Source organism: Rhipicephalus microplus, chromosome 4 (assembly GCF_043290135.1).
Source record: "Rhipicephalus microplus isolate Deutch F79 chromosome 4, USDA_Rmic, whole genome shotgun sequence".
Classification (NCBI taxonomy): Eukaryota; Metazoa; Arthropoda; class Arachnida; order Ixodida; family Ixodidae; genus Rhipicephalus; species Rhipicephalus microplus.
Genome location: NC_134703.1, coordinates 155,024,972 through 155,050,946, shown reverse-complemented (window position 1 = coordinate 155,050,946; position 25,975 = coordinate 155,024,972). Strand labels below are relative to the sequence as shown.

Sequence of the window (25,975 nt, the reverse complement as noted above, 5' to 3'; positions counted from 1 at the left end):
GGAATCTCCTCGGGGATGTTCACCATCATGCATACCACTGCTTCCCGTTCTCGGTATGGCTTGAGCAGATTGCAATGATACACTTGCTGTATCTTTCGCTTTCCGGGCAGGCGTATCACGTAGTTTGTGTCAGAAAGCTTTTCAACTACGTTGGCGGGACCTTCCCACTGCACTTCTAACTTGTTTTTCTGCGACGGTCGCAGTATCATTACTTTGTCCCCGACATCGGATCGACGGGTTCTGGCTGTGCGGTCATAGTACACCTTTGACCTATGTTGCGCTTTAGCCATGGCTTGCTCTGATAGCCGTTGAGCGCTTCTTAAACGCTCCAGTAGCTTCAAAACGTACTCGACCACTACTGGGTCTTCGGCTCGGCCTTCCCACGATTCTCGAAGCAAGCGAAGAGGAGATCGCAACGAGCGGCCGTACACGAGCTCGGCTGGCGAAAACCCCGTTGCTTCATGTGGGGCAGTCCTTAACGCGAACATGGTAGCCGGCAAACATAGCTCCCAGTCCGTCTTCCTTTCGTAGCATAACGCCCTCAACACTCGCTTCAGAACGGAGTGGAGCTTCTCCACGGAGTTAGACTGAGGGTGGTAGACTGAACTATGAATTAGTTTTACTCCGCACCTTTCCAAAAACGTAGTGGTAAGAGCACTAGTAAACACAGAGCCTTGATCCGACTGTATTTCGGCGGGAAAGCCAACTCGTGCGAATATGGAAAGGAGCGCGTTAACTATTTCCACAGAGCTAAGTTCTTTAAGTGGAACCGCTTCGGGGAACTTAGTCGCTGGGCATATCGCGGTCAGCACGTGGTGGTACCCCGACGATGTCGCCGGCAGTGGGCCTACAGTGTCCACTACGAGCCGCCGAAACGGCTCTGTGATGATAGGCACCAGCTTCATCGGCACCCTCGACTTGTCACCCGGCTTACCTACACGCTGACACGTGTCGCTGACACGCGGTTCAACGTACGAGCTGTGAACTACGTCCATCGTAGCCGCAGAATCGCGCAGTACGCGGCATGGCTTCCCGTTCACTTCAAGGTCGCGCATGTAAGGTTCGAGAAGCTCGATATTCTCGTCCCTACCACTGATGGATAGAAACACAACTTTTGGTTTCTTACAGTGCGCCGCAATGTGACCGGGTTTATGGCAGTTATAGCAAAGAAACGGTTTCCTCGCTTCTAGCTTCCTTTGCTGTTCTAACGCAGGTTCGGTGTTCCGTTCCGACTCCGACGTATTTACGGTTCGGGCATTCCCAATTTCAGGCTCTTCCTTCGTTTTCACAGGCCCTCTCTTTGGCTTGAACCTAAAATCGGGACCCCCTTTTCGACCACTGTCACTGCCTTCGCAAGCCCGACGTGTGACGAATTACTCTGCTAGCTCTGCGGCTCTGGCTACAGAGCTAACATCTGGCCTGTCTTGCACCCAATGCCTAATGTTCTCTGGTAACCGGTTGTAGAATTGCTCTAGTAAAAAACACTCAATAACCTTTGCGTGGTCACCGTAGGCCTTCTCCTCCTTTAGCCATTCCACCATGTTTGACTTCAGTTTATAGGCAAATTCAGTGTATGACTCACTCCTTCCTTTCTCCAATTCACGGAATTTCCGCCGGAATGCCTCCGCGGACAGCCTGTACTTCCTAAGCAAACTGGATTTTACTTTATCGTAATCGTCGACCTCCTCAGTGGATAAACGAGCGATTACTTCTGCTGCCTCGCCAGGTAAGAGTGTGAGCAAGCGCTGTGGCCACGACTCACGGGAGAACCCCTGCTTCTCACACGTCCGCTCAAAGTTCGCCAAGAACAACCCAATGTCCTCTCCGAGTTTATAAGGGCGAATTAGTTCTGTCATTTTGAGCGATATGTGCACCCCTGCACTGTTTGCCTCGCTTCTCTGCCCTGCCGTTCGCACGCGCTCTATTTCAACCTCGAGTCGCTTTAACTCGAGTGCGTGATCGCGTTCCTCGCGCTCTCTCGAGCGTTGAAACTCGAGTCGTTTTAATTCGAGCTCCCTTTCCTCACGCTCTTTCTCTTGCTGTTCTCTACGCTCCTCTGCCTGTCTTTTTGCGGCTTCCCTTTCTCGAATTATCTCAAGGCATTCCGTCAGCTCATCTTCCTCAGCCTCCAGAGCACTAATAGCCTCGATCAATTCCGGTTTCCGGAGTGCGTCAGAAACATCCAAACGCAACTCCTTTGCAAGCTGTAATAACTCCGCTTTACGCAGCAACTTCAAATTCATGGCTGTGTTCAGTGCGACCTTTCCTACTGTACACAACTATCTTGCCACAGCCCACTTTGGCGACAACAATAGTTCGAATTACCAGTTACGCTTCCCCACTGAAAAAGCCTGGCAAAACTCAGCAGACAAAGCCCCGCACTCACCACTCAACAGCCAAGAATTCCGCGTAGACCCTCACAAACACTGCATCTGGTTGCGGCCTGGCAGACGAGACGGCTCGTGGATCCGTGTCGCAGCTCAGCCCTCGAGTCGTCGAAATGACTGCAGCATCCCACCGCTGCCACCAGTTGTTAAGGGTGTCTCTTGACCGCCGCCGTCAGCAGGTTGTGCTCGTAACTTGCATCAGGACCGACGAGAAGGGAAGTACCGGCGAGACGGCGCAGAACAGCAAATCAAAAGAGTTTAATACTACATAGTTAGACCAAAGTGGACATTCAAGTTTACAAACAAAGGTAAGAAGCCGAGGAGCAGAGTTCCGGCAGAGTCTCAATCCAGACTGCTCCACCCAGTCTCTCCCTGCGCGTTTTTAAAGGGTTCCAGACGCTTGTGTGACGTCAGGCGCCTCCAGACATGACCAAATATGGATCACCTTGTGTTCGCACCACCTACCACGCCACTGGTCACGCCACCGATCACGCGACTGATCGCGCCACGGATCACACCACCGGCGTTCCCACACTCAAGAGCCAGGTGCGAATGAGCCATGAGTTCACCGCGTTCTCGCGCACAGCACATGACGACCTTCGCGGCAGCAGCGTCTCAGGTTCCTCGGCGTCTGGGCATACACTTCTGCGCCTCTACCCCCGATACGTTTACAGGCCCGGGAGCGTTCGCACGCTGTCCGTGGTCTTGCATTTGGGCCCAAAGGGGTTCGCGTAAAATGAAGCGTAACATTGCTTGCGGAGTTTCCACTGTGACCATCCGTCCTCCTGATGTGGCTGTTACTCTCTCTGGTATACATTTACCATTGGGCCCGTAGTTGCGCACATGCACATCACAGTTCACTGGGGGCAACAACTCGTCACTTTCCTCGTTTGCATTGGGCCCCGCCGACGCAAGAAAGCAGGTGTCCAGTCGTGACCGTATCTAGTACCCCAGCAACATTTCAGCTGGAGACTTTCCGGTTTTCTGCGGAGTCCTCCTGATCGCGCAGCAAACGAGTGAAGTTATGCTCGAGCGTCCCCCTTTCATCTTGCACCGTCCGTCCTTGATTGTCCTGACTGCCCTCTCCACTGCCCCTATTGACTGCGGATGAAAAGGGGCGATTCTTAGGTGTGTAATGTTGTTTTTGTCAACAAAAATGCCAAACTCGTTACTGGTGAACTGAGTTCCATTGTCTGACGCCAGGGTTCTTGGCACCCTGAAATGGCTAAACATGTCGTGCAGGCAATTAATGGTGGTTGCCGAAGTAGCATGATTTAGTGGCACCGCTTCTATCCATTTCGTTTGAAAATTGACTGCCACGAAAATCGTTTTACCTGCAAAGTTTATGTGCACCCGCGACCATCTTTCTTTTGTTTTCGGCCAGTTTAAAGGCGGGGCCGCTGGAGCCATAGGCAAATTTTGAATGCAACTGTTACATTACGCTGCCGTTAACTCTACGTCACGGTCCATTCCAGGCCACCAAAATAATGATCGCGCCACTGCTTTCATTGCCGAAGAGCCTTGGTGCGTCTCATGCAGTAATTGTAACAAACGCTTCCATGCTGCGACACTTATGACGACACGATGTCCCCTAGTACAGTGGAAGCTCGTTTATCCGGACCTCGTTAACTCGGAAATTCGGTCAACTCGAACTCGCGACGTGGTCCCGGCAAAACTGTGTGTATTTCAATGAGGTCAAATGCTCATTGCTCGGAGGGATTTAGCCGCGCACCGGTTTTCTCGGACAACTCTGGAGAGGGCTATCGGGACTCCAGAGTCACGCGATCTCGGCGGCTTGGAGGCTCAAGCACCGCTTGCTGTAACCTATGGCAGAACCGGAGTTTTGTAGAAACCGAAACCGAGCGAACTGCAGCAGAATGTGACGATGATGATAGTGAATGAGGGGGAAGCCACGAGGTGGCGCTAGTCACCACCTGGCAGAAGCGCTTGGGCCACCGGCGCATCCAGTGACTACTAACAGCTGCTGGCTACGTCCATGCTACGCCTACTGGTGTACTACTTCGTGTCTTGGTCCTTTGTGTTGTGACTTCGCGTGTTGCGGCTGTGTTTGTGCGCGTTGTCGCCGCTGTCGCGCTTCATGGCGACCGTCACAGGAGTTAAGCTGCCACAGCAGCCAGCAAATGATCTTGAAAGAAAGGTTATGATATTGCAAGACGTGATGAGCCGACGCGACGTCGCCGCACCGTGCAGGAGGCCACCGATGCTCTCCCTGTCCTCGAGGAGTTCTGCGTTTGTTCTCGCGACAGTGAACATGTGCACCACCAGCTGATAGGATTAAATAAGATAGTTCTGTCAGAAATTCCAACGGCGAGGCTGATAGGATTAAATAAGATCATTGTGTCAGAAATGCCGACGGCGAGACAGGCAAAAATAACGCACTTTTTTAAGAAATAAAGGTTTGTCTGCGCCGTGTATGTTTTCTTTTTGTTTTCATGGTCCGTTCGATAATTCGGAATTCGGTTAACTCGGACATTTTCTCTGGTCCCGTGAGATCCGAGTTAACGAGCTTTTACTGTAGACGAGTGCCAGAGATAGCTCCAACCGACGATCAGCAAAAGGAACTAAGGAAAGGTCAAGCTGTCTTGCGCCTTTCGGCCATCCGTGCAACACGTATTGTTTTACACGAGCTAAGATTGAGTCATCGGCGGTTAGGTCCTTAAGCTCACGCGTTGTGACTGTCGGTTCATCCAGCCATTTAAAAAAAAACTTACTATTCAGGTACAGGATACGTAGTGGGATTTGTCCACTGCAGTGGCAGTCTGCTTAGCGCATCTGCATTTAGTAGCTTCCTTCCTGGAGCATATTGTAGCTTGTAGCGGTAACCTCCCAGGTACAGGGCCCACCGTCGGATGCGAGCTGCGGCCATGGCAGGCGTCTGGCGGTCGGGTTGCAGCAGTCCCAGAAGTGGCTGGTGGTCGGTAACCAGGACGAATTCTCGACCTAAGAGATAATCCTGAAATTTAGTAACTCCAAAAACCAGTGCCAGCGCTCCTCGTTCTAATTGAGAATAATTCCTTTCCGCTTTTGTCGGAGTTCTTGACCGGAATCCGACTGGCCTGTTAGTGCCTCCAATTGTGTGAAAAAGAACGGCGCCTATACCGCGAGCGGATGCATCGCACTTTAACTTGAGTTGTCTCGATGGGTCAAAATGCACCAATACCTCGGCGTCTTCAAGACATTGCTTTGCCTTGCGAAATGCAAATTCCTGAGACGACTTCCACTGCCATCGCGCGTTTTTTTCCAATAGTTGGTACAATGGAAACAACCTGTCCGACATGTTCGACAAAAACTTAGAATAAAATGTTATCATTCCAAGAAACGAATGTAACTCGTTTAGGTTTTCTGGACTGGACGCATTTACGATAGCCTCTACATTATTCTCAAAGGCCAGCTTGATCAATACGATGTCCAAGATAAGTGACCGATGGCTGGCTAGACTTGCACTTATCGTATCCGAGCTTCACGCCATGCTCTCGAAACCGTTCCAACACACCTTGTAATCTCGCTCCACACTTGCCCACTGTTTCAAAGACCAGAACGTCATCCAAGTAAGCCTGAAGGCCAGGTAGGCCAGACAGTATCGTGTCATTTTTTTTTTAAAGATCGCTGGGGTGGAAGAAATGCCGAAAGGAAGACTATTGTAACAGAACAGGCCTTTATGAGTATTAATAATGCAAAGCTTCCGAGAGTCCTCATCCAGAACCACTTGATTATATGCATCCCGCAAGTCGAGAGTACTGAACAACTGGCCTCCTCCTAATGAGGCAAAAATATCTTGAATTACTGGAAGCTTGCTCCGTGGCACAAGCAGAATTGAGAGTGGCTTTAAAGTCTCCACATATTCTGACCGAGCCATCTTTCTTCAGAAAGTGCACAATAGGTGTCGCCCAACTAGAATGCTTGACTGTTGGCGCAGCTCTGAAAGAACGGAGACGACGATTCCGTGTCAGCCGGGATCAACTCAGAAAGTGTTTATTGCACGCATGTATATAAGCAAAAATGAAAAGGAAAAGGTAAGAACGAATACAATAAAAAAAAAGTCTGGCGCATGCGCAATGACAGTTCACGCATGACGCCGTAGTTTGATAACATATTTACAACACATAAAAAAATGACTCACACCATGGCAGCCTATGCCTTCTTTCCAAATAACGAAGTTATGGGCAGGAGACTGGTGGCACAGGAACTTTTCAGCAGTTTATATAACTCGAGACAGGCATATAAAAATTCGTGCTCTTGCTTCATATGTGCTTTTTCGCCGCTTTGGCCGTGAAACACATCATCATACGGCTGATTGCAGGAACGCTAATTTATGAGGCTTGCATTGTCTCGGAACATTCGTAGACACTCATGGCGATACCAAGCACAGCTATAAGTGCGTCTAAATCACATCGCAAAAGCTTATTGACAGCACTCCATATGATTGTGGAGTGTGTGGCCGCATGGACAGTGCTGCCGGCGCTTGATGCACTTGGCGGTGGCGTCAGGTGACGATGCGTAAAATGGGTAGCTACGATGACAAAAAATTGGCGAACGCTGCGCTTGGTATCGCATATTTTAAAGTGACGACGCGTGAAACTGCTAGCCGCTGGTCCAAGCAATTCTTGGCAGTGGAGGGGGGTGGGGTGACGAGCTTGATCGTGGGGTCCGCTGCCTATGCGTAAAATGCCTTTCTGCAGTTCTGAGGAGCTAGCGAGTGATATGCTTCTTTGCTTGCGAAGAAGCACGTTGCCACAAGTGCGCTAGCACGTTGTTCTTTCCCGCAGTCTCACCGTCAGCGGAGTTAGGCCTAAAGACGACTCGACGCGCTGCTCTCATAGACTGCGTGCCCGCTCATAGTAATCTGTTCGTGAATCCGCTTACAGCTTCGTTGCTTACGAAGAAGCACGTCACCACGAGTGCGCTAGCACGTTGTTCTTTCCTGCAATCTCGCCGTCAGCAAAGTTAGGCCTAAAGACCACTTTGATGAGGCGCCAGGTTCATAGACCGTGTGCTCGCTCGCGATGATGCGCCGCGCTCATAGACCGCTCGCCCGCTCGTAGTAATTTCGGAGAGCCATGTCCTCGCAATGCAGAAGCAGCAGACGACGATCTCCTGGAGTGAGAATTGGGCCAATGGCGAGGCGAGTTGAGGCAACATGGGGGCCACAGACAATCGGGGGGCCTCGAATTGACCTTCAAACATTTGCTTTTTGTGTGCTTGTTTTTAAAAGGAGGAGGCAGTTGAGGCGGGAAATTTAAACGTGGAGAAATGCTCTCTCCGATGAGCCCAAGAAGCCAGCTCTTGGCCACGCCATTGCGAAGCTATAATTTTTTGAAAATTGCTGTATTCTCGCGATTTTCAGAAAAAAGTTTCGCTACCCAGAAGGGTGAAATGAATTTTCCGGAGCACTTCGCATGGCTTTTAGGGTAGATATTTTGGAATCAGACAGAAAAAGGATTCTAGAAACTGAAAACTTGATTTTCAAGAAATCGATATTTTTGCCATTTTTGGTGATACCAAAGCCGCGTCAGTCCTTAATTTCTTTTCCAGGACAGACGTCAGCTTGATGCGCTAATCGCGGGGACACAAACGCATGCTAAACACAGTTACATTAGCCCCGCAACTCGTTGCAATTCACCGGGGGGGGGGTGGAAAAGATGCATACATTCCCTTATTGCGTCTCATTATTTATGTAAAGCTTTATTCATCCATTCCACCAACAAGTTACATAAACTACACATGTCCTGTTAAATAATTTTCACCATGACACATGCTTTTGTTGTCAACGTCGAAGCGCAGCGCAGTCGTCTACGTAGAAGACCGTCGCAGCACTGCCGTGTACGTAGAGCAGTTCCTACGTGTACGTCATGCCCTCATTCTCTGGCGTGCACCCACGAAAGTCAGGGAGAGCAGTGTTCATCTTGAGATTTCACCGATTTCCACGACGCATATTGTTGCGAATTTTGGCAGGCGTGATCGGAACGCCCCATGTAGGTACGCATTGTTCTTGTCAGCTCAAAATTGTCAAACCTGGTGAGTTGCCTTTTAAGGTGGGAACGCACATGGGTGCTCTGAAAATAACATAAGCTGGAGAAAAGCACCAAATGCTGAAAAGCACCGAACGCCGAGAAGCAAGAAAGAATTCAAGGAGCGAAATACACGCGTGGTGACCTAAGAACTGCTCGTATTGCATGCGATAGCTCACCACAGTAACAAACATTTGTAGACGATCAAATAGCCGCGACTTGGGATGACTCCTTTGATGGCCGCTGATCAACGGCTGCTTGTTGTGGTCAGCCAAACGCATGAATACCGAGAAAAGCGAGAATTTTATTTCACCTCTTAAAAAGATGTACCTATGAAGATTAGAATATTTACGGCCAGTGTTCCGCAAAAGTGGTTGTAATTTATTGGTAGGACCACCTTTTCATTGCTGCTTGCAGTTGCATTACTTTTCATTATAACCAAATATACTTTTTTTTTCTTGAGACTAAAAGTACCCCCTCGTGTTACAATCGTGGTAGCGTCGTAAACATGCAAATAAGGTACTGCTGCCCTTTTGTGTACGACTGCGTAGTGCACTGGACAGACACATTAAATTTCAGGAAGGAAAGTACCTTGCCATTTCCGTGTCTTTGCGCAATCGTGAACACACTGCGGACTGTAAAAAATCTCTGCAGCAATTTAAATGTACCGTACCACAAGCATTTGGGCAGTGGTAGCTTCTGTGAGTGCCTCAGTTTTGACGAGGACATTTTTCTACTTGACCACATGTTTGGGGGCACCCTTGGTGGGAAAAGATGGACAAATTGTTTGCTCTCGCACCGCTGCCTATCCATTCTGCGTCATCGCCGTCGTGCGATAATGCACCGCTATTGTGCAAGAGAGCCTCAATTTTTTTCGGCACTTTGCTAGTGTCGGCAGCATTTGTCACTAGAAGCAATAGGCATGTATGTACAGCTGCTCTACGTCTCTGTATAGCGCGCGAGCAGCCGGCCTGGCTCTGCAATGTGACACCTTGCGACCGTTGCGGGTTGTGACGTTGCGTGCACTGGAGCTTGCGCGGCCTTACAAACATGCAGGCCTTCTCTGCATGTGTGACAATGTGGGAAGGTGTGCTTGTTTAACCGAACGCTCGTGCTCGCTGATAACACGCACCTGCGTAAACGAGGCACTCTCTGTGGCCATATAGATTTCTTTATGCAGCTGTTGGCATTATCATATCGTCATATAATCGCATGCCTCAAAATGGTCAGAAAGCATGCATCGTTGATGCAGACGCGTTTTATCAATCGAAATGCGCTTCGTCTTATGAAATAGATGGGACGAAAGCGCCCTGAGGGACTGCGGATCTTCAGCTAAACAAGCACACCTTCCGCTTTTGTCGCCCGTGTAGATATTGCCTGCTTGTCTATGAGGCTGCGCAAGCTGTTGTACACGTGACGTCACGACCCGCAACGACCACAAGGTGTTGCGCCGCAGAGCAAAACCGGTTGCTCCCACGCTATGCACAGATGTAGTCGCAACTGTACAGTGGAACTTCCATTATACGTACCCCGGTTTCGCGATGACCTGAATGTTACGACGAGCCGGTTTGGTCCCGGCAAAATCCCCATAGAAATAGTGTATTTAAAACCTTGGTTATAGGACACAGTTTTACCCCGATCCCGCATCTTACGACAACTTTCAGATTTCGTCGGAACGAAAAAAAACACCTTTACTCGAATCGCATGTCGACCAAATATTCACGAGGGCAAAATATGAACTTGCGTACTCCAAGGAAGACTATAGGAAAAGTAGAGTCACCTTCATCAAATGGAAAATTTATTCTCCCGCAAGTTCATGCTCATCTACATACGCCTCAATCGCGTGCATACGTATTCTGGGTCATTACCTAGTCCGGAGTAGGTACAGCTGACCAAAAACTGATATTTTCACGTTTTCGGTCTGTGGAAACGTTTCCTGGTCGACATACGGATGATCTCCTGCCTCTGTCACACTCGCAGTCACTGGTTTGCGCACGCCTAAGGGCACGACGCAGCTGCTTTTGCTGTGCAAAATTACTTTCACTTGATGTCGACGTTCGTAACAACAGCGGGACACTGCTAGTTGCACTTCACGAGGCAACAAAAACAACACGCACAGCTCAGTCGCACACGAACGCGTCGTACATAAACTCGTCCGTTGCCATTATGCGATAGCGATGGCACTGCGTCTGACTCTTCTGATGAGACGCCCACGGCAGCATGGTTTCGTTTTCACGTGCAGGCAATTTTCGAACTCTATTTATCAGTGGAAAGATGCGCTTTAAAATTGATTGTTTTTAAGGCTGGGAATGAAGATTTGCTAGGACATTCTTCAACTAATTGTTGCTGTCATTAGCTACCACTGGCAACCATAACTTAATCTATCCTCATTGCAGAGGCAGAAGGTCATGCCGTGGGCTTATTCAGACAGTCTGTACCAGTTTTTCGAGCAAGGCTGAGTGTTGCAGTCTTTAATCTTTGTTTTTCGATTATACAATGCCTGTGTTATACGACCGTTTTGTGTGGTCCCCTAAAAGTTGTATAATCGGGGTTCCTGGTTTAGTGGTGGTTCTGGCAGGTACTGGACGTAATAGTCTGAGTGAGCATCGAAATGCCTCTGACTGTATTGGGGGTCTTCAGTGTCATTTTGTGTGTGATTGTGGCGATTTGACTGCTTGAAAAAAAAAGTAAAAAAGAGCCAACCACAGTGGCTGCATTTTTGACTGAGGTGAAAATGCTCGTGTGCTTGGATTTAGATGCACATTACACAACAATAGATGGTCGAAATTTTTGGTGCCCTTTGCTATGGTCTGATAATCGTATCATGGTTTTGGGAATTAAAATCATATGGTTATTATATGGAAATACATAAGTTTCTTTAAAGACTGCCAAATTTTTAGCAATTTTTGTGGCCCCCTAAGAAGCCCGAAAAAGAAGACATCGATGCTAATGTTGAAAGGGAAGGAATCTTTCTACAAGCCTAGAAGTTGTTTTGATATGCATCTGAACCCCTTTGTTAGACATGCACCCTGGAGTAGTTTCTGTGCCTTATATGAAGTGTATCTTTATAAGCTGAGTGTCGTCGTTTTCTGAAACGCCTATTTGAATTTTGGGCACAGTGGTGCCTCTTGTAATAGTATAGGTAATAACCAGTTGTTGTCTTGCGTAAGTGCGTCTGATTGCGGGTCGAATTGTTGTAACAGGAGTGTTGAAATGAAGTGGGTATGGACAGGGGCGTGGTGTGCTCCTCTTTATTTTATTTTTTTTTCGTTGTTTACACAGGTGTCAATACCACATGGAAATCGACAACAAGAATTGTGCCTTGGGAGAAGCCCGGAGGTTGGGGTAAGGCCGGCGGTGTTTTGCACTTGGAACGTCCCTGGTGGGAACTTTGTGCTGTCAAAAGGTTGTGTCATTTAGAAGCATCTGTTGGCTGTGTTTTGTTAAGCCCATGCCACATGCGTCCTTGCACAAGCTGCCAGTGGAACATATAAACTTTGCAGGATGTCTTCTGAGAGTCTCTGGTGGTCTACTTGGTTTCAAGATTGTTGCAGGGAAAGCTGTATATGGCTAGGTGAAATGAAAAACCATTCACCACAAGAAATTCTAAATGTATCTATTGGCTGTGCCGTCAGTTCTCTACATCGCATTCCAGTGCAACGTGTGTTGTTGGGAGCCTGTGTTGGTCTGATGTTGATTAGGCCAAGATAGGTCAATGTAAATTTATTTAGGAGCACATTGAACACCAGGCAGGCGCCATCGAACCTGCATGCAGCAATTTCAAAGGAGTGGCTTCAAAAGAGAGAAAAATGAAAAAGTTCAGCGCTGTCCCTCATTAGAGGTCACCTCAACAGCGCTGCATAGGGATGAACAGTGGGATAGAAACCAATGTAGTATAGAAGGGACGGGATGATGGTAGGAAGAGGTAATGAGGGGGATGGTGGGGAGAGGTAAGGCAAAGGAGGAATGTGAAAATACATTACGTGACCGACTCACAGGCGCGTGTGAGTTCAGCACCTCACAAAGGTGTCTCACAAAGGTTCAACTTACGCAACTTTCACATGGGGAGGGTACGAATTGTACGATTGTAAGATCAGTGAAACCACCTTTACGTGCGGTTACATGTGGACTAATATACACATCTCTTTAAGTAATTCAAGTACTTTGAATTTTTTCATAATTGAAATTTGAATTAAAGTGAATTTGAGTACTGCAATATTCGTTCGAATATTCGATGCATCCGAATACTTGCAGAAGCTTATAAATATCCATAGTTTGCACAGGAGGTTCTTAATGGGTTTGTTTCCTGTCAATAATCAGTCACCGTCTTGGAGTGTGTGGTCAATCAGTGGCTAAAGTGAGCGTCAACCAATTGCGTACGTCAAGGACGAACATGTACTGTTATGGAACACATACTGTGACGTTGAACTCCAGCACTCTTTAAGTGCAATATGAGAAAAAATTAAGTACGTAGTTGGCTGGATTTGCTGAGAACTCACTGTCTGCCTCCTTTAGTCTGCAAGAAGTGGTTGGAGCTGTCAGGAGATCATTATTTGAAGCAGTTTTGAACAGGCAGTGTTCATGTTATATGTTTTTCACCGTGGTCTCTGCAGGTTCAAGATGTCTAATGCCTTGGTGAATGCCTACCGGGTTGAAAGGATCATCGAATACCAGCACCTGCCGCCCAGATATGACCCATCCCTCACCTTCGAGGTGTCACAAATGAACCTGGTGGGTTTATTTCGCTGTCCCTTCGCCTACGCTGTATTGGGGCTGATTGATTTGGGGTTGCATGTGAAGCAGTGTTTATAAACAGTGTGAATGGGATGGGGAGCTTAGCTTAGCAGCAGCGTGAAATTGACTGTCCTAATCATGTGCCATTGTTCTGTGAATTTACACGAACGAGCCCACGCTGATCTAGTCAAGTTGAAGCCGTTGCTCTGGCTCATTGGTTATAGTGTCTTGTTGCCACCCAAGCGATGCGTGTTTGATTTCGCCTGTGTTGATCTGATGTCGAGTAGGCCAAGAAAAGTCAACGTTGAACACCAGGCTGTTGATAATGCAGTTTCGATTTCATTTTTGTGGGCAGGTAATTTATCACCTCGTTTTATAAAGAAGTGTGCTAGATTCTAACTTTTTGTTATGTTAAGAAAAGCAATACGCTCACACTTGCGCCCATTGAATGCTTAGCCGTCATCTTTAAAAATGCTCTGTACCCTTCTTGAAGAAATGCAGATTTCTTTTGCAGGCTGCACAAGCAGTCTGTATCTATTTTTGGGGCAAGACAAAGTGTGAATTCTTAGCCTTTCGATTATACGGTGTTGTGTTGTCCCCTCAAAGTTGAATAATTCGAGTTTCAGTGGAGTTGCATATTTGGTCCTAATATAAACAGCTATGTCAGTCTTATTATTATTTTTTTTTTGAAGTATGCTTATTCATAGGCTTGTGCAAATAGTGAATTTTAAGTTAGAAGCAAATATGAAGTGACTAGTGATTTTGGTCAAATAATTTCGAATTGAAGTCAAATAGTATATAGGATGAAAAATGGGCATAAATTGTCATAACCAAGCTAACCTGCTGAATATTTAAAAAAACAACATTGAAACAAGGCCTGTGCAGATGCCTTCCTTTTTTTCTTATCTTACTTAAAGCAAGTGGAAGCAATGTTGAATAGTAGCAGGGGATGACTTCTGATAGAATGCAAGTGACAACAAGTAAATTATGTTACGCTTTCGAATTTACTATGCTGGGAGCATGCAAGCTGGTATAACCATGTTTTAAACTTAAGAAACGATGATTTGGCGTGATGGCTAACAAGTTCATTTAACCTTGGAAGTGGGGCTTTGTGGCAGGGCAAATTTTTTTTAAAGTGGGGATGGATAGTGCAGACAGGTGTGCAACTACTACTGTCCATTGCTCTATTATTTTTAAAGCAAACTTAGCAAAATTTAGCAATTTGTTTGAATGAAAATTTTACTGTACGTTCTGTGAACTCAACAAGAAAATATAGTCATTCAAAAAATAATGAAATATGAATTGACTGTCTTTATTTTGAAAGAACATTTTTCAAAAAAAATTTCGCATGTAAAATGGTGAAATTTCTCCTGGTTAGGGCATGTGTCCAGGTTATCCTTCTGAACCAAAATAATATTTGTAGGTATAATCATTCTTAACTTAAAAGTATAAATGTATTGTCTGGAATTTGAGGGCTTTTTTCTTGAGGGAAAACATTGGGAAAATATACAATTCTGGGGGCAACAACATTGTTTTGCTTCAGAAAGTGCGAATAGTATTCAGAAGGAAGTCACAAATGTTTGCATTTGATAGCTTCAGCGGTCATGGAGAAAATGTGCTTTTTCTGACGAAAAGTACTGTTCCGCGAAAGTGCCACTTAAAGGTGAAGTTGCCGCGGTGCAGTCGCGGGATCAGGCGCGTTTGGGGCCATTTTCAAATGCTTTCCACTGCACGTAGAAACCCACCACTTTGTGGAACCACCTTTCAGTAATGCTGGACTATTGTGCCATGAAAATTGAAAAATTGCACTTTCAGCCATCCTTGCCCTCCATCACCCCCCCTCCTTAATAGGTGCTTTCACTTCTTAGCACTCGTCCACTGCAGAACAACAACCTTAACAAGACTTATATGCGAACTAATACACGCTTATTTGTTCATTTCGAATACTTTGTAGTCTTTAACAATTTAAATCAGAATTGAAGCAAATTGAAATGCTGTAATATTCGCTATTCGCACAAGCCTAGTTATTTCAATAAAAATGCATAGGTGCTGCCTTTGTTCTTAATTTGACTGTGAAGTGAGTCTGTGATGCAGTAGTTGTTTAGCAACAAATCAGCAGTGCCTTTTCAATATCAGTCTTTCTGTTTAGTTCAAAAAGTATTGTCACTGGTTAGCTTAAACATCTTCTTTTCCCCTATTGTCCTGGCACTGTAATGTAGCATTGTCTAGCGGAAATAATGTGCTAGACTAGTAATAACCTAGCTTAGTCTAGCATGAACAATGCTGCACCCACCTCAATAACTTGAAGAGGTCTAGATTTCTCGGCACTATACACAGCATTTGACTCCCGGCCACCGCGGCAGCGTTTTCGTGTGGGTGGTATACGAAAGACATCCAGAACTAAAGGTCCAAGGGTAATTTATGCCCGTGTCTCATGGGCACTTTTTGCTGCCGTCAGGGCCCATCTCTATTAGGCTAGACCCTGATCACTTGTCACTACGTGGTCACCTTTAATCACAATGGAGCCGGGCTGGGTCAAGACTACTGCAATATTTGCCAGGACGGGTGTCGGTGTCAAACTCGATCCAATCAAGTCCACACTGGGTAGCGGTGACCACTGTTGGTTTCAATCTAGAAATTTGATTTGAGCTGACCCTGATTGGTATTGAAAGGGCCTGTGCTATGTTAGTGTCAAAGAATTTTAGGTGGTCAGACCGTAAGTACCCTGTTACGGCTGTTCCTCAAAATTGTATTGAGGTTTTGATACAGGAGAGCATCACTGTATAATTAAAAAAAATTTTTGTCCACTCTTTTTTGACCAAGCGGCCAACACCCCGAGGCGGCTCATCGCGGCGACCCATTGGAGGCAGCGGAGACCCCGGCTCCTACAACCGGTCCAATTATGCGGGGGCTGCACCGCCCCTCCAGAGGGAGCCCAGGCGGCCGGAGGACTACTATGGCGAAAGCAGGGTAAAAAAAAAAATGCAAACAGTGCTCTCTTAAAATGTGCTGGGACGTTGTACAAGTGGCATCGGTCGGATTGGCGCATTCGGGCAACTGTTTGGTCATCTTATGGGCGTTGTAACAAATGCCAATGTTGGTTTAGTTTTCTTTTTTGTAATTTTTCTGAATCGTTTCTTATTGTCTGCCTTTGCTAATGCATTGCATAATGGTTCTTGAATTTCGCGCATGCATAAAGCGCACGCAACATTTGCGCTTTGAGGTGGACACCAGGCGAGACCAGTTTTGATATTGCCCTCAAAATTTGATGACTAATATTTCAGGCTACATGCTGCTTTCGGTATATATAAAAAAAAATTGCGTGTCAAAAAGTTCTACAGCATTTATAATATAAACAAACAGACCTTAGTTGAATTAACAACATAATGGAATTTTACTTGTGGCAAAGTATTTTTACATCGACATGAGCATGTGTGCAAGAACAAAAGCCTGTCATAGAATTAAAAATGGAAAAAAAAAACCCGGATTATCTAAAAAAAAAAACAACCTGAATACTATTGTTACTCCTGCATAAGTAATTAGTTTAACAAACTTATATTTGCTTCGAATTCGCTTCAAACAAACCTGTTATTCGTGCATTCCTAGTCTGGATTTCGCAGGACCAGAAGAACCATCCAGTTTGTGTGAATGCATTATCTTACCCATCACAGTGATCTAGTGGCTAAGGTACTGCGCTGCTGACCCACAGGTTGCGGGATCGAACCCAGCCACGGCGGCCACTTTTTCGATAGAGGCAAAAATACTTGAGACCTGTGTGTTTCGATTTTGGTGTGCATTAAAGAATCCTAGCTGGCCAAAATTTCTGGAGCCGTTCGCTGCGGCGTCTGTCATAATAATATAATGGTTTTGGGATGTTGAACCCCTACAATTATTAATGCATTAATTGATGAATGCACGAAGCCAATAAACACTTTGCCATATTATGGTGTGCAGTTTTTATGGGCATTGAAGCAAATGCGAATGCTGCTTGTTTTAAAAGTTGAATAGGGTCGTGAGCACATAGCTTTTGCTTGCAATCATGGGGAACTAGTTAATGCTGATTAAACTTCCTTAGTTTAGGCAGACTCCTGCCTAAGGTGCGAGAGGTGGGATGTATGGTATTTTAAGAACTACACTAGGAAAGTGGACGAGTTAAACCTCATTGCAAGGAAAGCTCGTCAATTGTAGGGATGGGTGAATATTAGGACTCTGTGAATAGTGAATTTTAGGTTCGAAGCAAATTAGAAGTGAATAGCGATTTGTTTTGAGCTGAATTCGAATTGTGTGTATATTATATTATAAATAAAAATGGGCATATTTGTTATGATCCCACAATGTGCACAATATTTTTTAAATTGAAACAAAGCCTGTGCTAATGCCAGTTGTTTGGGTTCACAGGATGTGTAAACAACTTTGAACAGTAGCAACATTTCTTGCGGTAGAATACAAGGGATGGATGAATGTATAGATAAATAACTTTATTATGGTCGTTAGGTGCGTGCGTTTAACGCGCAGCATGTCGCTCTTACGCCGGGACAAAGAGACCTTGCCCCTTCCCCACGTCGCGGGCCTGATGGACAGCCCAGAGCTAAGCTTTAAGGAGCTGCGTAGAGCTCGGTCCCACTCTTTCTTAGTGATCCTGGCCCCCGGTGCCAGACGGCAACCCCAGAGCATGTGAGCTAGACTAGCTGTATCTTCACAATAGCGACACGCATCATGAGGGTGCGCTTCTGGAATGATTTTGTGCAGGAAGGCTAGGCATGGGTATGTGACCGCCTGAAGCTGCCTGTACGTGACCTGTAAAATGTTACATTTTAATAAAATATACTATACTCGAAGCATACGAGCTGGTAGGTAAGAAGAGCTTTTAAACTTAAGGGGGGATGGGGCAATTGGAACGGTAGATTTGGTCAAAATGGTCTACTTTATGAGTATTATTTTTCTTTTTACGATCCTGGGACCTTCTTTTACTTCGTGGTGAAATATTATAACAAACCATGCGGTAGTGATCGAGAAAATAGCACTTTATCAGTGTGTTGTTCAAAACCGTGAAAAAATTGGTCTTCAGGAAGTGCCGCCACACCGTCAATCCCGCACCTCTCGCTAGATGGAACGTTGCTGCCTTTGCATCATTCGGAAGAAGAGAGATTGGAGCTGAAGGTAGCCGATTGCCGTATTTCTCCAACGAAAAGTAAAACCAGGAAAAGTGACCGAAAGAGAGCAAAAGTGGCATCGCGATCGGTTGCAATAGTTATGTGGGCTCATGGCGTGCTTCTACTGGTTGTTTAAGATTTGAATGGCTCTGATGAACTGATAAAATAGATCTTCTTTTGTAAGTCGGGTGGCGCAAGGTGTCCAGAGGCACTCGGAACGGGGCAAATATTGAAGTTGGAATATATCGACAACATACTATCATGACCCTGCCTATCTCCATCGAAAGTTTCAAGTGTACAGATTGCCTTTACCTCAAATATTTGTTTAAAGGCATGTCATATGGTCTATATAATCATATGCACTAGGTATATCAACTTTAATTGATTCATTGTTCCAGTTATACCTTGCAACCTTCTGGTATACAAGTATCGCTGCTTTTCAAAAGTTGTTTCCTGTTTGAACGTAGGTGTGACGTTTACCTGTGCCTAGTTCCAACTTTTGTAAACTATTTTGCAAGTTAGTTGGGTCATGAAAGAAATGGCTTATTTTTTTTTTTAATACTATAGGATATATACTATTCAAACTATATGATTCGAAATTATGCGACCATATCACTGTTTGCTTCGAATTCGCTTCGAACCTCAAGCTCGCTTTTTGTCTAACTCTAATTCGGATTTTGCCGGGATCGAAAAATTATGTCCTCGCTCATTGAATGTCAAAGTATTGAAAGCGTTCATTAAAGAGGTTTCGCCACAAAGGCTCAGCAAAGAATCTGAAAGCAACAAATTGTAATGTTACATGAACTAAGGCTGGCAGCTAACTCTTCTGGATTTGATCTCTTGTAACTCTGCGAAACACTGGTGTAAGAAGATATGGCCGCTCCAGATAGAGCTGTCGTTTTTGCAGTGTCTTCATGATGAGAGCACAGCACATTGAATCATATTGGCAGGGGGCTGATGCTTCTTCAAAGAGCGCGTGCGCTACCAGTGGCTACCATGGCGTTATAATCAGCATTCAGTTTTCTGGTGAAGTGACATCCCCCTCTCCTCCCTCATGTTCGAAACTTCAAAACTTAATCGAAGTTGTTTTCAGGACAGTTTATGTGAATTCGCAAGGTCAATTAGATCCATGGCGATAAGCAAGTAGGAGGTCTAACAGAAGGAAGTATACAAACTCACTGACAATTTATTTAAAGGGGTCGGGAAACGCTTTCCGCAGATTTTCAACTGTGTGTGCATTCAGAATCCTTGCCGTCAATTCGAAACTACACCTCGACTCCTTTTTTCGTCTAGGTTCATTTAATAGCTAGAAAAGCACAATTTGTATCTCACGTTCACTTTCTGCTTTCTTCTCAACTGTACAGCTGACATCACTTTAAGTTAGTGAATGAAAAGTCTCTGTCATCGACAAAATGTCGCGATGCAGAGATGTTCACTGAGCCAATGTTGACTAAAGTTCGTAGCATTATACAGTCATGATTGCGGTGCTGTAAAGCTGTCCTGAACATTGTTTGTGCTTTGATAAGTTGTGCAACACTGTCTGACGATATACATGGTAGGCATAACGAGGACTAAGCCACCTGAAACACGCCGTTAACCGAAAGCTAACGCAACCAGTAAGAAAAACACTAGGACGCTGCACCGAGTGAGCGGAAGTAGCACGGGAAGGAGTCCGAATGTACTACTTGAAAGCGGAACCGAGCAGATCATTCATTTTACTTCCACTTTATACATAGCTCAGAGGGCAAGAACTGATGTCATTTTTTCCTTTCTTAGGTTCCCATATATCCATCATTTTTAAGCAAGAGAAAGCTAACACTCTGTTTATATTTTCTCTGAGCATGCCTTTTCACTAACGTAACACAGTGCCTATGGAGGCAAATAGGGCCATGTGGTCGTTGTGGAGTCTGGAAAACTAGTGATTTCAAGTGGACATCAATAATTATAGACTGAATAATGCCAGAATGTTCCTGAATCGTCATGTTTAGTCCTTCTTAAAGCAAGGAAAATGATCACCAGGTAGCCTCACGGCCCCTTTAAGAAACCTCGACATTACAGACAACTCCAAGGGAAGGAAACAAGAGCATAATAAAGATTGTATAAAATTTGGGTTGATGTAGTAGTGCATTAACCATACGCATGATAGCACGTATGAAAATGTAATAGTTAGAACACCATTTTCACTGTGCACAACATTACATAAGCAAGCCGTTACATGCAAAACATCAAACTATGTGTAACATTTCGTGCATGCCTATTTATACACTGTTCTATGTAGGCCAAACATTGCTTACTGTTTCTTCTTGCTTTTTCAAGGTGGCACATGTCTTTGATGACACGGGCTGATCTCGCATGCACCTATCACAGTAGCAACATTTTCACTTTGTTGATAAAAACATAAATGCAAGAATTATTTTGCGTAGTTTAAGACAGTTGGGATTTATCGTGAACTTGTTTACAGCGCAACACCAGGAACACAGGAAAGGAGCAAGAGAGAAAGAAAAGACAGCGTCGTCATTTCTCTTTTGCTCCTTTCCTGTCCTGTGTTTCTGGTGTTGCACTGTAAACAAATTTTGCGTAGTAGCGGTGTAGAATTTTCAAATTTCGTCATTCACAGCTTTGTTCACAATGCCACCAAAGCTTAAGAACCCAGATTAATAAGGTGGTAGACTGGTCTTAAAAATTTTTTTATTTCTTCAGTGATCTTGATCAAACTGCACAGGATAATGTAGTTTTTTCTGCTGATTTCAAATATGTTATTAGTTTTTCTATAGCTTATCTTATTCCTGAGATAACTTATGTTCAACCCCTATTGTTTAAGGCCGCCATAGAAAAAAAAGTGCTTTATTAAAAGCAATATTTAAGGTATGCCAACATAGACTAATGACTATAGATTGAAAGTATGCAGGAGTTTTTTTGTTTTTGGGCCTTTCTTGGTTATTTTACAGCAAAATGAAGGTTCATTTTCAAAAGCATTTGGAATTGTGTTACAATTTGATGGCTAAATAATTACAAAGGTGTGTGCTATAAATTCTGCTCCCATACTTGCATTCTACATACATACAGGTTTCAATTGCAAAAAGAATTATTGTTGTACCTTCCCTAGCTACAGAGGTATTGAAGCCTCAAAATAGAAAAGTTGTAAATTTACTTATTTTTTGAAAAAATTGGAAAAAACTGAGAACACGCAGCTACTTCAAAAAGCAACAATCATGGTGCGCATGTTTTGGAATACTCATAAAGGTGCTCATAAATTCGTAGAAGAGCTTCTAAAACAGGTGCCGGCAAGTTATAAAGAAGCCTTGAAATCAGTTCTAGATTTTTTGCATGTTAACAGCACCAAGAATCTAGACAGAATGACATTACAAAAAAAATTACCACTTCCTGGTTTGTGAAAATTTTCAGAGTGACAGAATAATACTTGCAGAAACCAAATACGTCAATTTTAAAAAATGAAATTTTTTGTCACATTTTGGCCCCCTTAACCAACCTGTGTTCACAGCCAAGTTACCATTGTCTCTGCCCAGGGCCCACGAGTGGTTCGGAATCCGCAGCCAGGACCTTCAACAGCCGGTGAGTTTTTGCGGTGTGAAAACGATAGGCTCTCATAAGCACACTTGACACTGTTGATGACTGGATATTCAACCAAATTTCCTTTGCTTCTTTTTGTTCAGCTGCGCAAGGTTCAATTGTGGTGTAAATAACGGCCATTCGAGCTCATTTTTGTTGCATGCATATCAAAGCTTTAAGAATGGGAGCAAAGTGTGAAATCGTTATGTAGAGTGATTGTCATACTTGAATAAGCAGTGTGCATTTTTCCACTAATTTAGATTTTGTGCCACGGAAAAGAGTTTTCAAACAGCTTTGCGAGGGCCAGTGCTCAGCAGTCACAGTACCTGATGAATAAAAGCAGGTTGGATCACAAGAATGAGTTAAATCGGGCTGCATTAGCCGACCATTCATTTTGATTGTGTGAGAACTGCCGAGAGACCTGAAACATCAAAAGTCTTAAAAAGGGGGGGGGGGGTGGAATTCACCCGGGGAAAAACATGAAAAGAAAAAAAAGCACCTTTATGTACTCAGTGGCTGGAAAGCCTTATAAATGCATGTCTGCGGTCACACATGCATGTTTACGAATGATCAGGTCTGCCTGTAATAAAGGCAGTGTATGACCGTCGCTGTAGTTTGGCGATAGTACTGCTATGGCGTGTGCCAGATCCGCATTTGATGGCTGGGGTGTGTGCGGGTAGTCGTCGAGATCACTGTCCACCTGTGCTTTGAGGAAATCACGAACGATCTAATCATCTAACTCTGCAGAGGCTTCCTGAGCAACATGGCGGCATTAAAGCTGGCTGCCTTTCATGTGACAAATAATATTGGATTTTTTTCGTTACCGTAGGCACCTTGTAGTTGACGACTTTCATTTATTGGTCTCAATAGTGCAGATGATGGACTGGGTGGTGTCGGAACCATTTCAGCAGATGGTGTGCTAGTATTGAGACTGTTTCATTATGACTAAGAAAAGTGTTCTAGGGCCCTCGAACCTGAGGCTTTGCTCCTTGGGCAGTATGCAATTGTTCACGCGGCTGGGCTAATTTGGCTGCTTTGTGTGCACGAAGTTGGCGATATCTGCAACTGTTCGTGATATAAAAACACAAACTTTCAGTCAGAAGTAACAAAGGCAGCAACATATTTTTGGGCACGGACAAGCTAAATCTAGGAATTAAGGTAATGCAATGAAGCAGTTGCTTTAAAATAAATTGAAAGCAGTGGACCAACCAAAAAATTATTCATTTGAGTTACGGAGAGTCTACTGTATTTTCGGGTATCTGCTATGGTATCCTAATGGTTACGGTAGTCTAGTGGTTTGGGTATCTGCTACGGTGGTTAGTGGTCACAGGATTGAATCCCAGCCACAGCAGCCGCATTTTCGGTGGAGTTGCTTGAGGCCTTTGTACTTAGATTTAGGTGCACGGTAAAGGGGAACTATTGTGCATTTTCGACCATATTGAGATATAATGCCATTTTTTAATAGTATTAGCAGAACTGTAGCAGCTAGAGTGCTTTGTTTTGCCATGATACCCATGAATAATTTCAAATAAGCAATAAGCGATGATTCAGAACTGAAACGGGGAGCTGCTCCATGCTAGGTATGCGCAGACATTGCAGACATCGCGTCGCCTCAGCTCGCCAGGGTGTCGACATAGCTCATGCGCCTTTTTTGTCGCGTGAAAAGCAAGCTGGCAAAGGCATACGACGTGGAACCGAATTGGGCCAGCTCATCTCGACTTACCCGTGACAAGTCCAGCGATGATGAAACATCGCTGAACTTGTAGAAAATTAAACAAATTTCAGACATCATGGCACTGCCGCCACCTTCCAAAACCGCAGTGAAAAAATTTTTCTTGTGCTTTTATAGACCTATATGAGATAGCAGCCACTTAGCGTTGCACTAATTGTGACAGCTGATTTTTTAAGGAACCCCAGGAGATGATGTATTCGGAACCCTCCGCTATGCCGTCACTCATTATCACATCATGCTTTTGGGACATCAGACCCCACCATTAATATTATTGTATATTTGTGCGCTGAAAAGTGGTCACCAACGAAAAACATCATCAACATAAACAGACGAGTCTGCCGTTCAAAAATGTGCAGGTGCCGCAGCAGCATCTGTGGATACCTTGGTGGATGACTTTCCATCCCTGGGAGAGTCCATGCTGGGCCGCAAGCCGCCCCCTGGTTACTTCAACTACAGCAGCAGCACGCAGTCCCCCAATGAGAGTGACACGGACAGTTTCACAACTGGCGAGTGGTGGATTAGTTACAGTTACAAGTTACAGAACTTGTTACAGAGCTGCATGTGCTAGAGTTCGTTAGAAGCTTAACGCTATTACTGCCAATCCCAGCATACCTGTTCTGCCTCTTTGAATCATACACTGTAACTTGCGAAATAACTTGGGAAACATATGGGCCTGCCCCACTGTCTATGGAGAAAACCAGGGACGGGTTGAACTTGGTTGGGGTTCGAAGTGAATAGAGATTTGGGGGAATATTGAACCGAATAGTTCGAATGCATTCGAATGATGCTACAACGAAACTGATGAGGCATGAAAAAAATTTTGTTCAAGGAAAAATTTAGTAATGAAATCGAACAAAAAAAATGTATTACTTGAGTTAGCAAAACAAAGGAACTTTCATTTCCAAAATGAAAAAAATGTCAGCTGCTTTCTTTTTTTTTCCCAGCAGTGTCATGACGTGATCCCCATGCATGCATAGCAATGTCATGTTGAAAAGCACGCTGAAACAGCCACAACAACCTTCTTAGATGAACCTAACAGTTGCACTAACATGCTTACACCAGCAGCTGTCCACCCTCAAAAGGTGTCCGACAACGCCGAGAGGCAGGCTTGGTATGTTGGAGCCGGGCTTTATGTGTTATTCTGTGCTATTCTTATCATCCACTAATTGCAGCTGGCTGATTTTGTTGATAACGCGTACGAACAGCCACTCTGACGAGTGACCACACTGACCAAGTATTGGAAATCGAGCCAATAGCATTGGAATTGGAAATGGCATCGTTATGCAATTGCCCCCAGCAGCAGCAGCATCTAGGAAACTCCATGAACTGAGCGACTGAGCTTCAGCTTCGGATTGTCTGCGGCTCAGAAGCAAGTTGATGGCAAAAGCAGGGCAGTCTCATTGCCATGGCTGCAATGGCGGCCTGCATGCTTAGTAAACAGTGACGGTTTCTGCTGGTGCCAATGCTAGTTTTAGACTCCTTAGATGTATTTTCATGTTCTGAATGCATCAAAATGCTTAAGATTGTGTTTACTGCACGGCATTAAACATTTGAGCTTGGAATTTGTTGAAGCGGAATGGCGGAAAAAAAATATCGCTGCCATATCTACAAAATCAATGTTATAGGAGCTTGCTTTGTTTGATATAATCGTGTAACCCGTGAATCCTCTGTACACATCTGCTATCGTCATATATGGATTGACAACGTTGTTATATATAAACTACATTTACAATGTTTATTAATTCACAATTGGATGGGCTATATACACTTTGATGTACACATAGCCAAGCGGTGACCAAATGTGCTCACTGCATAGGCTCCCAGCGAAGTGAAAAACAGCCGACGTGCCGAGAGGGGTGTGCGCTGCCATGAACGATGGTGCCTCATCTAGTGAATATTATTATAATCACCGGAAAACCAACACCTTAGAAGGCAGCATGCATTGGTGCACGGCCAGACCAAACATCTTTTCCTCTCTTTCGCATTCCTTTGAGGGTGGCAGTTATTACGACACTCTTTTCTGTTTACACTCTTTCAAATCCACTTCGAGGAGGCAAAAGTGTGGGCCGTGTAAACAGACAATGGATGGATTGATGACTGGATATGGCTGTACCCTTTAGATCGGGCGGTGGCTAGAGCCACCAAGCCGTAATACTTCACCTCTATTCAAGAGGTTCACCTCTATTATCAAGAATTGGGAGTAGGTGTGTGTGAATGTTACTACAGAACTCTCAGTAAATGGGAATCTGTGAAATGAAACTGCTGCTTGAATCGAACAACTGCCTCCAGCACAATTGGTTTCACGCTTGGATATTCCACTCTTGTTAATCTCTCTACATAGAGTTCTTGTTAAATGGAACACATTCTTCT

The 25,975-nt window shown here is 44.8% G+C and overlaps 1 protein-coding gene across 3 annotated transcripts in view; it reads left to right on the top strand.

Moving 5' to 3' along the window:
* Nucleotides 1-25,975, top strand: part of LOC119185030 (protein maelstrom homolog) — an 86,150-nt gene that overhangs the window by 47,144 nt on the left and 13,031 nt on the right. For all 3 annotated transcript variants that reach the window (XR_012895011.1, XR_012895010.1, XM_075893783.1), the window contains exons 8-12: nt 11,699-11,761; nt 13,030-13,147; nt 15,974-16,120; nt 21,831-21,876; nt 23,962-24,111. Coding sequence is in view for 1 of the 3 variants with exons in the window: in XM_075893783.1 (XP_075749898.1) it covers nt 11,699-11,761; nt 13,030-13,147; nt 15,974-16,120; nt 21,831-21,876; nt 23,962-24,111 (524 nt within the window). In the remaining 2 variants the exon portion in view is untranslated. The remainder of the gene's footprint in view (nt 1-11,698; nt 11,762-13,029; nt 13,148-15,973; nt 16,121-21,830; nt 21,877-23,961; nt 24,112-25,975) is intronic.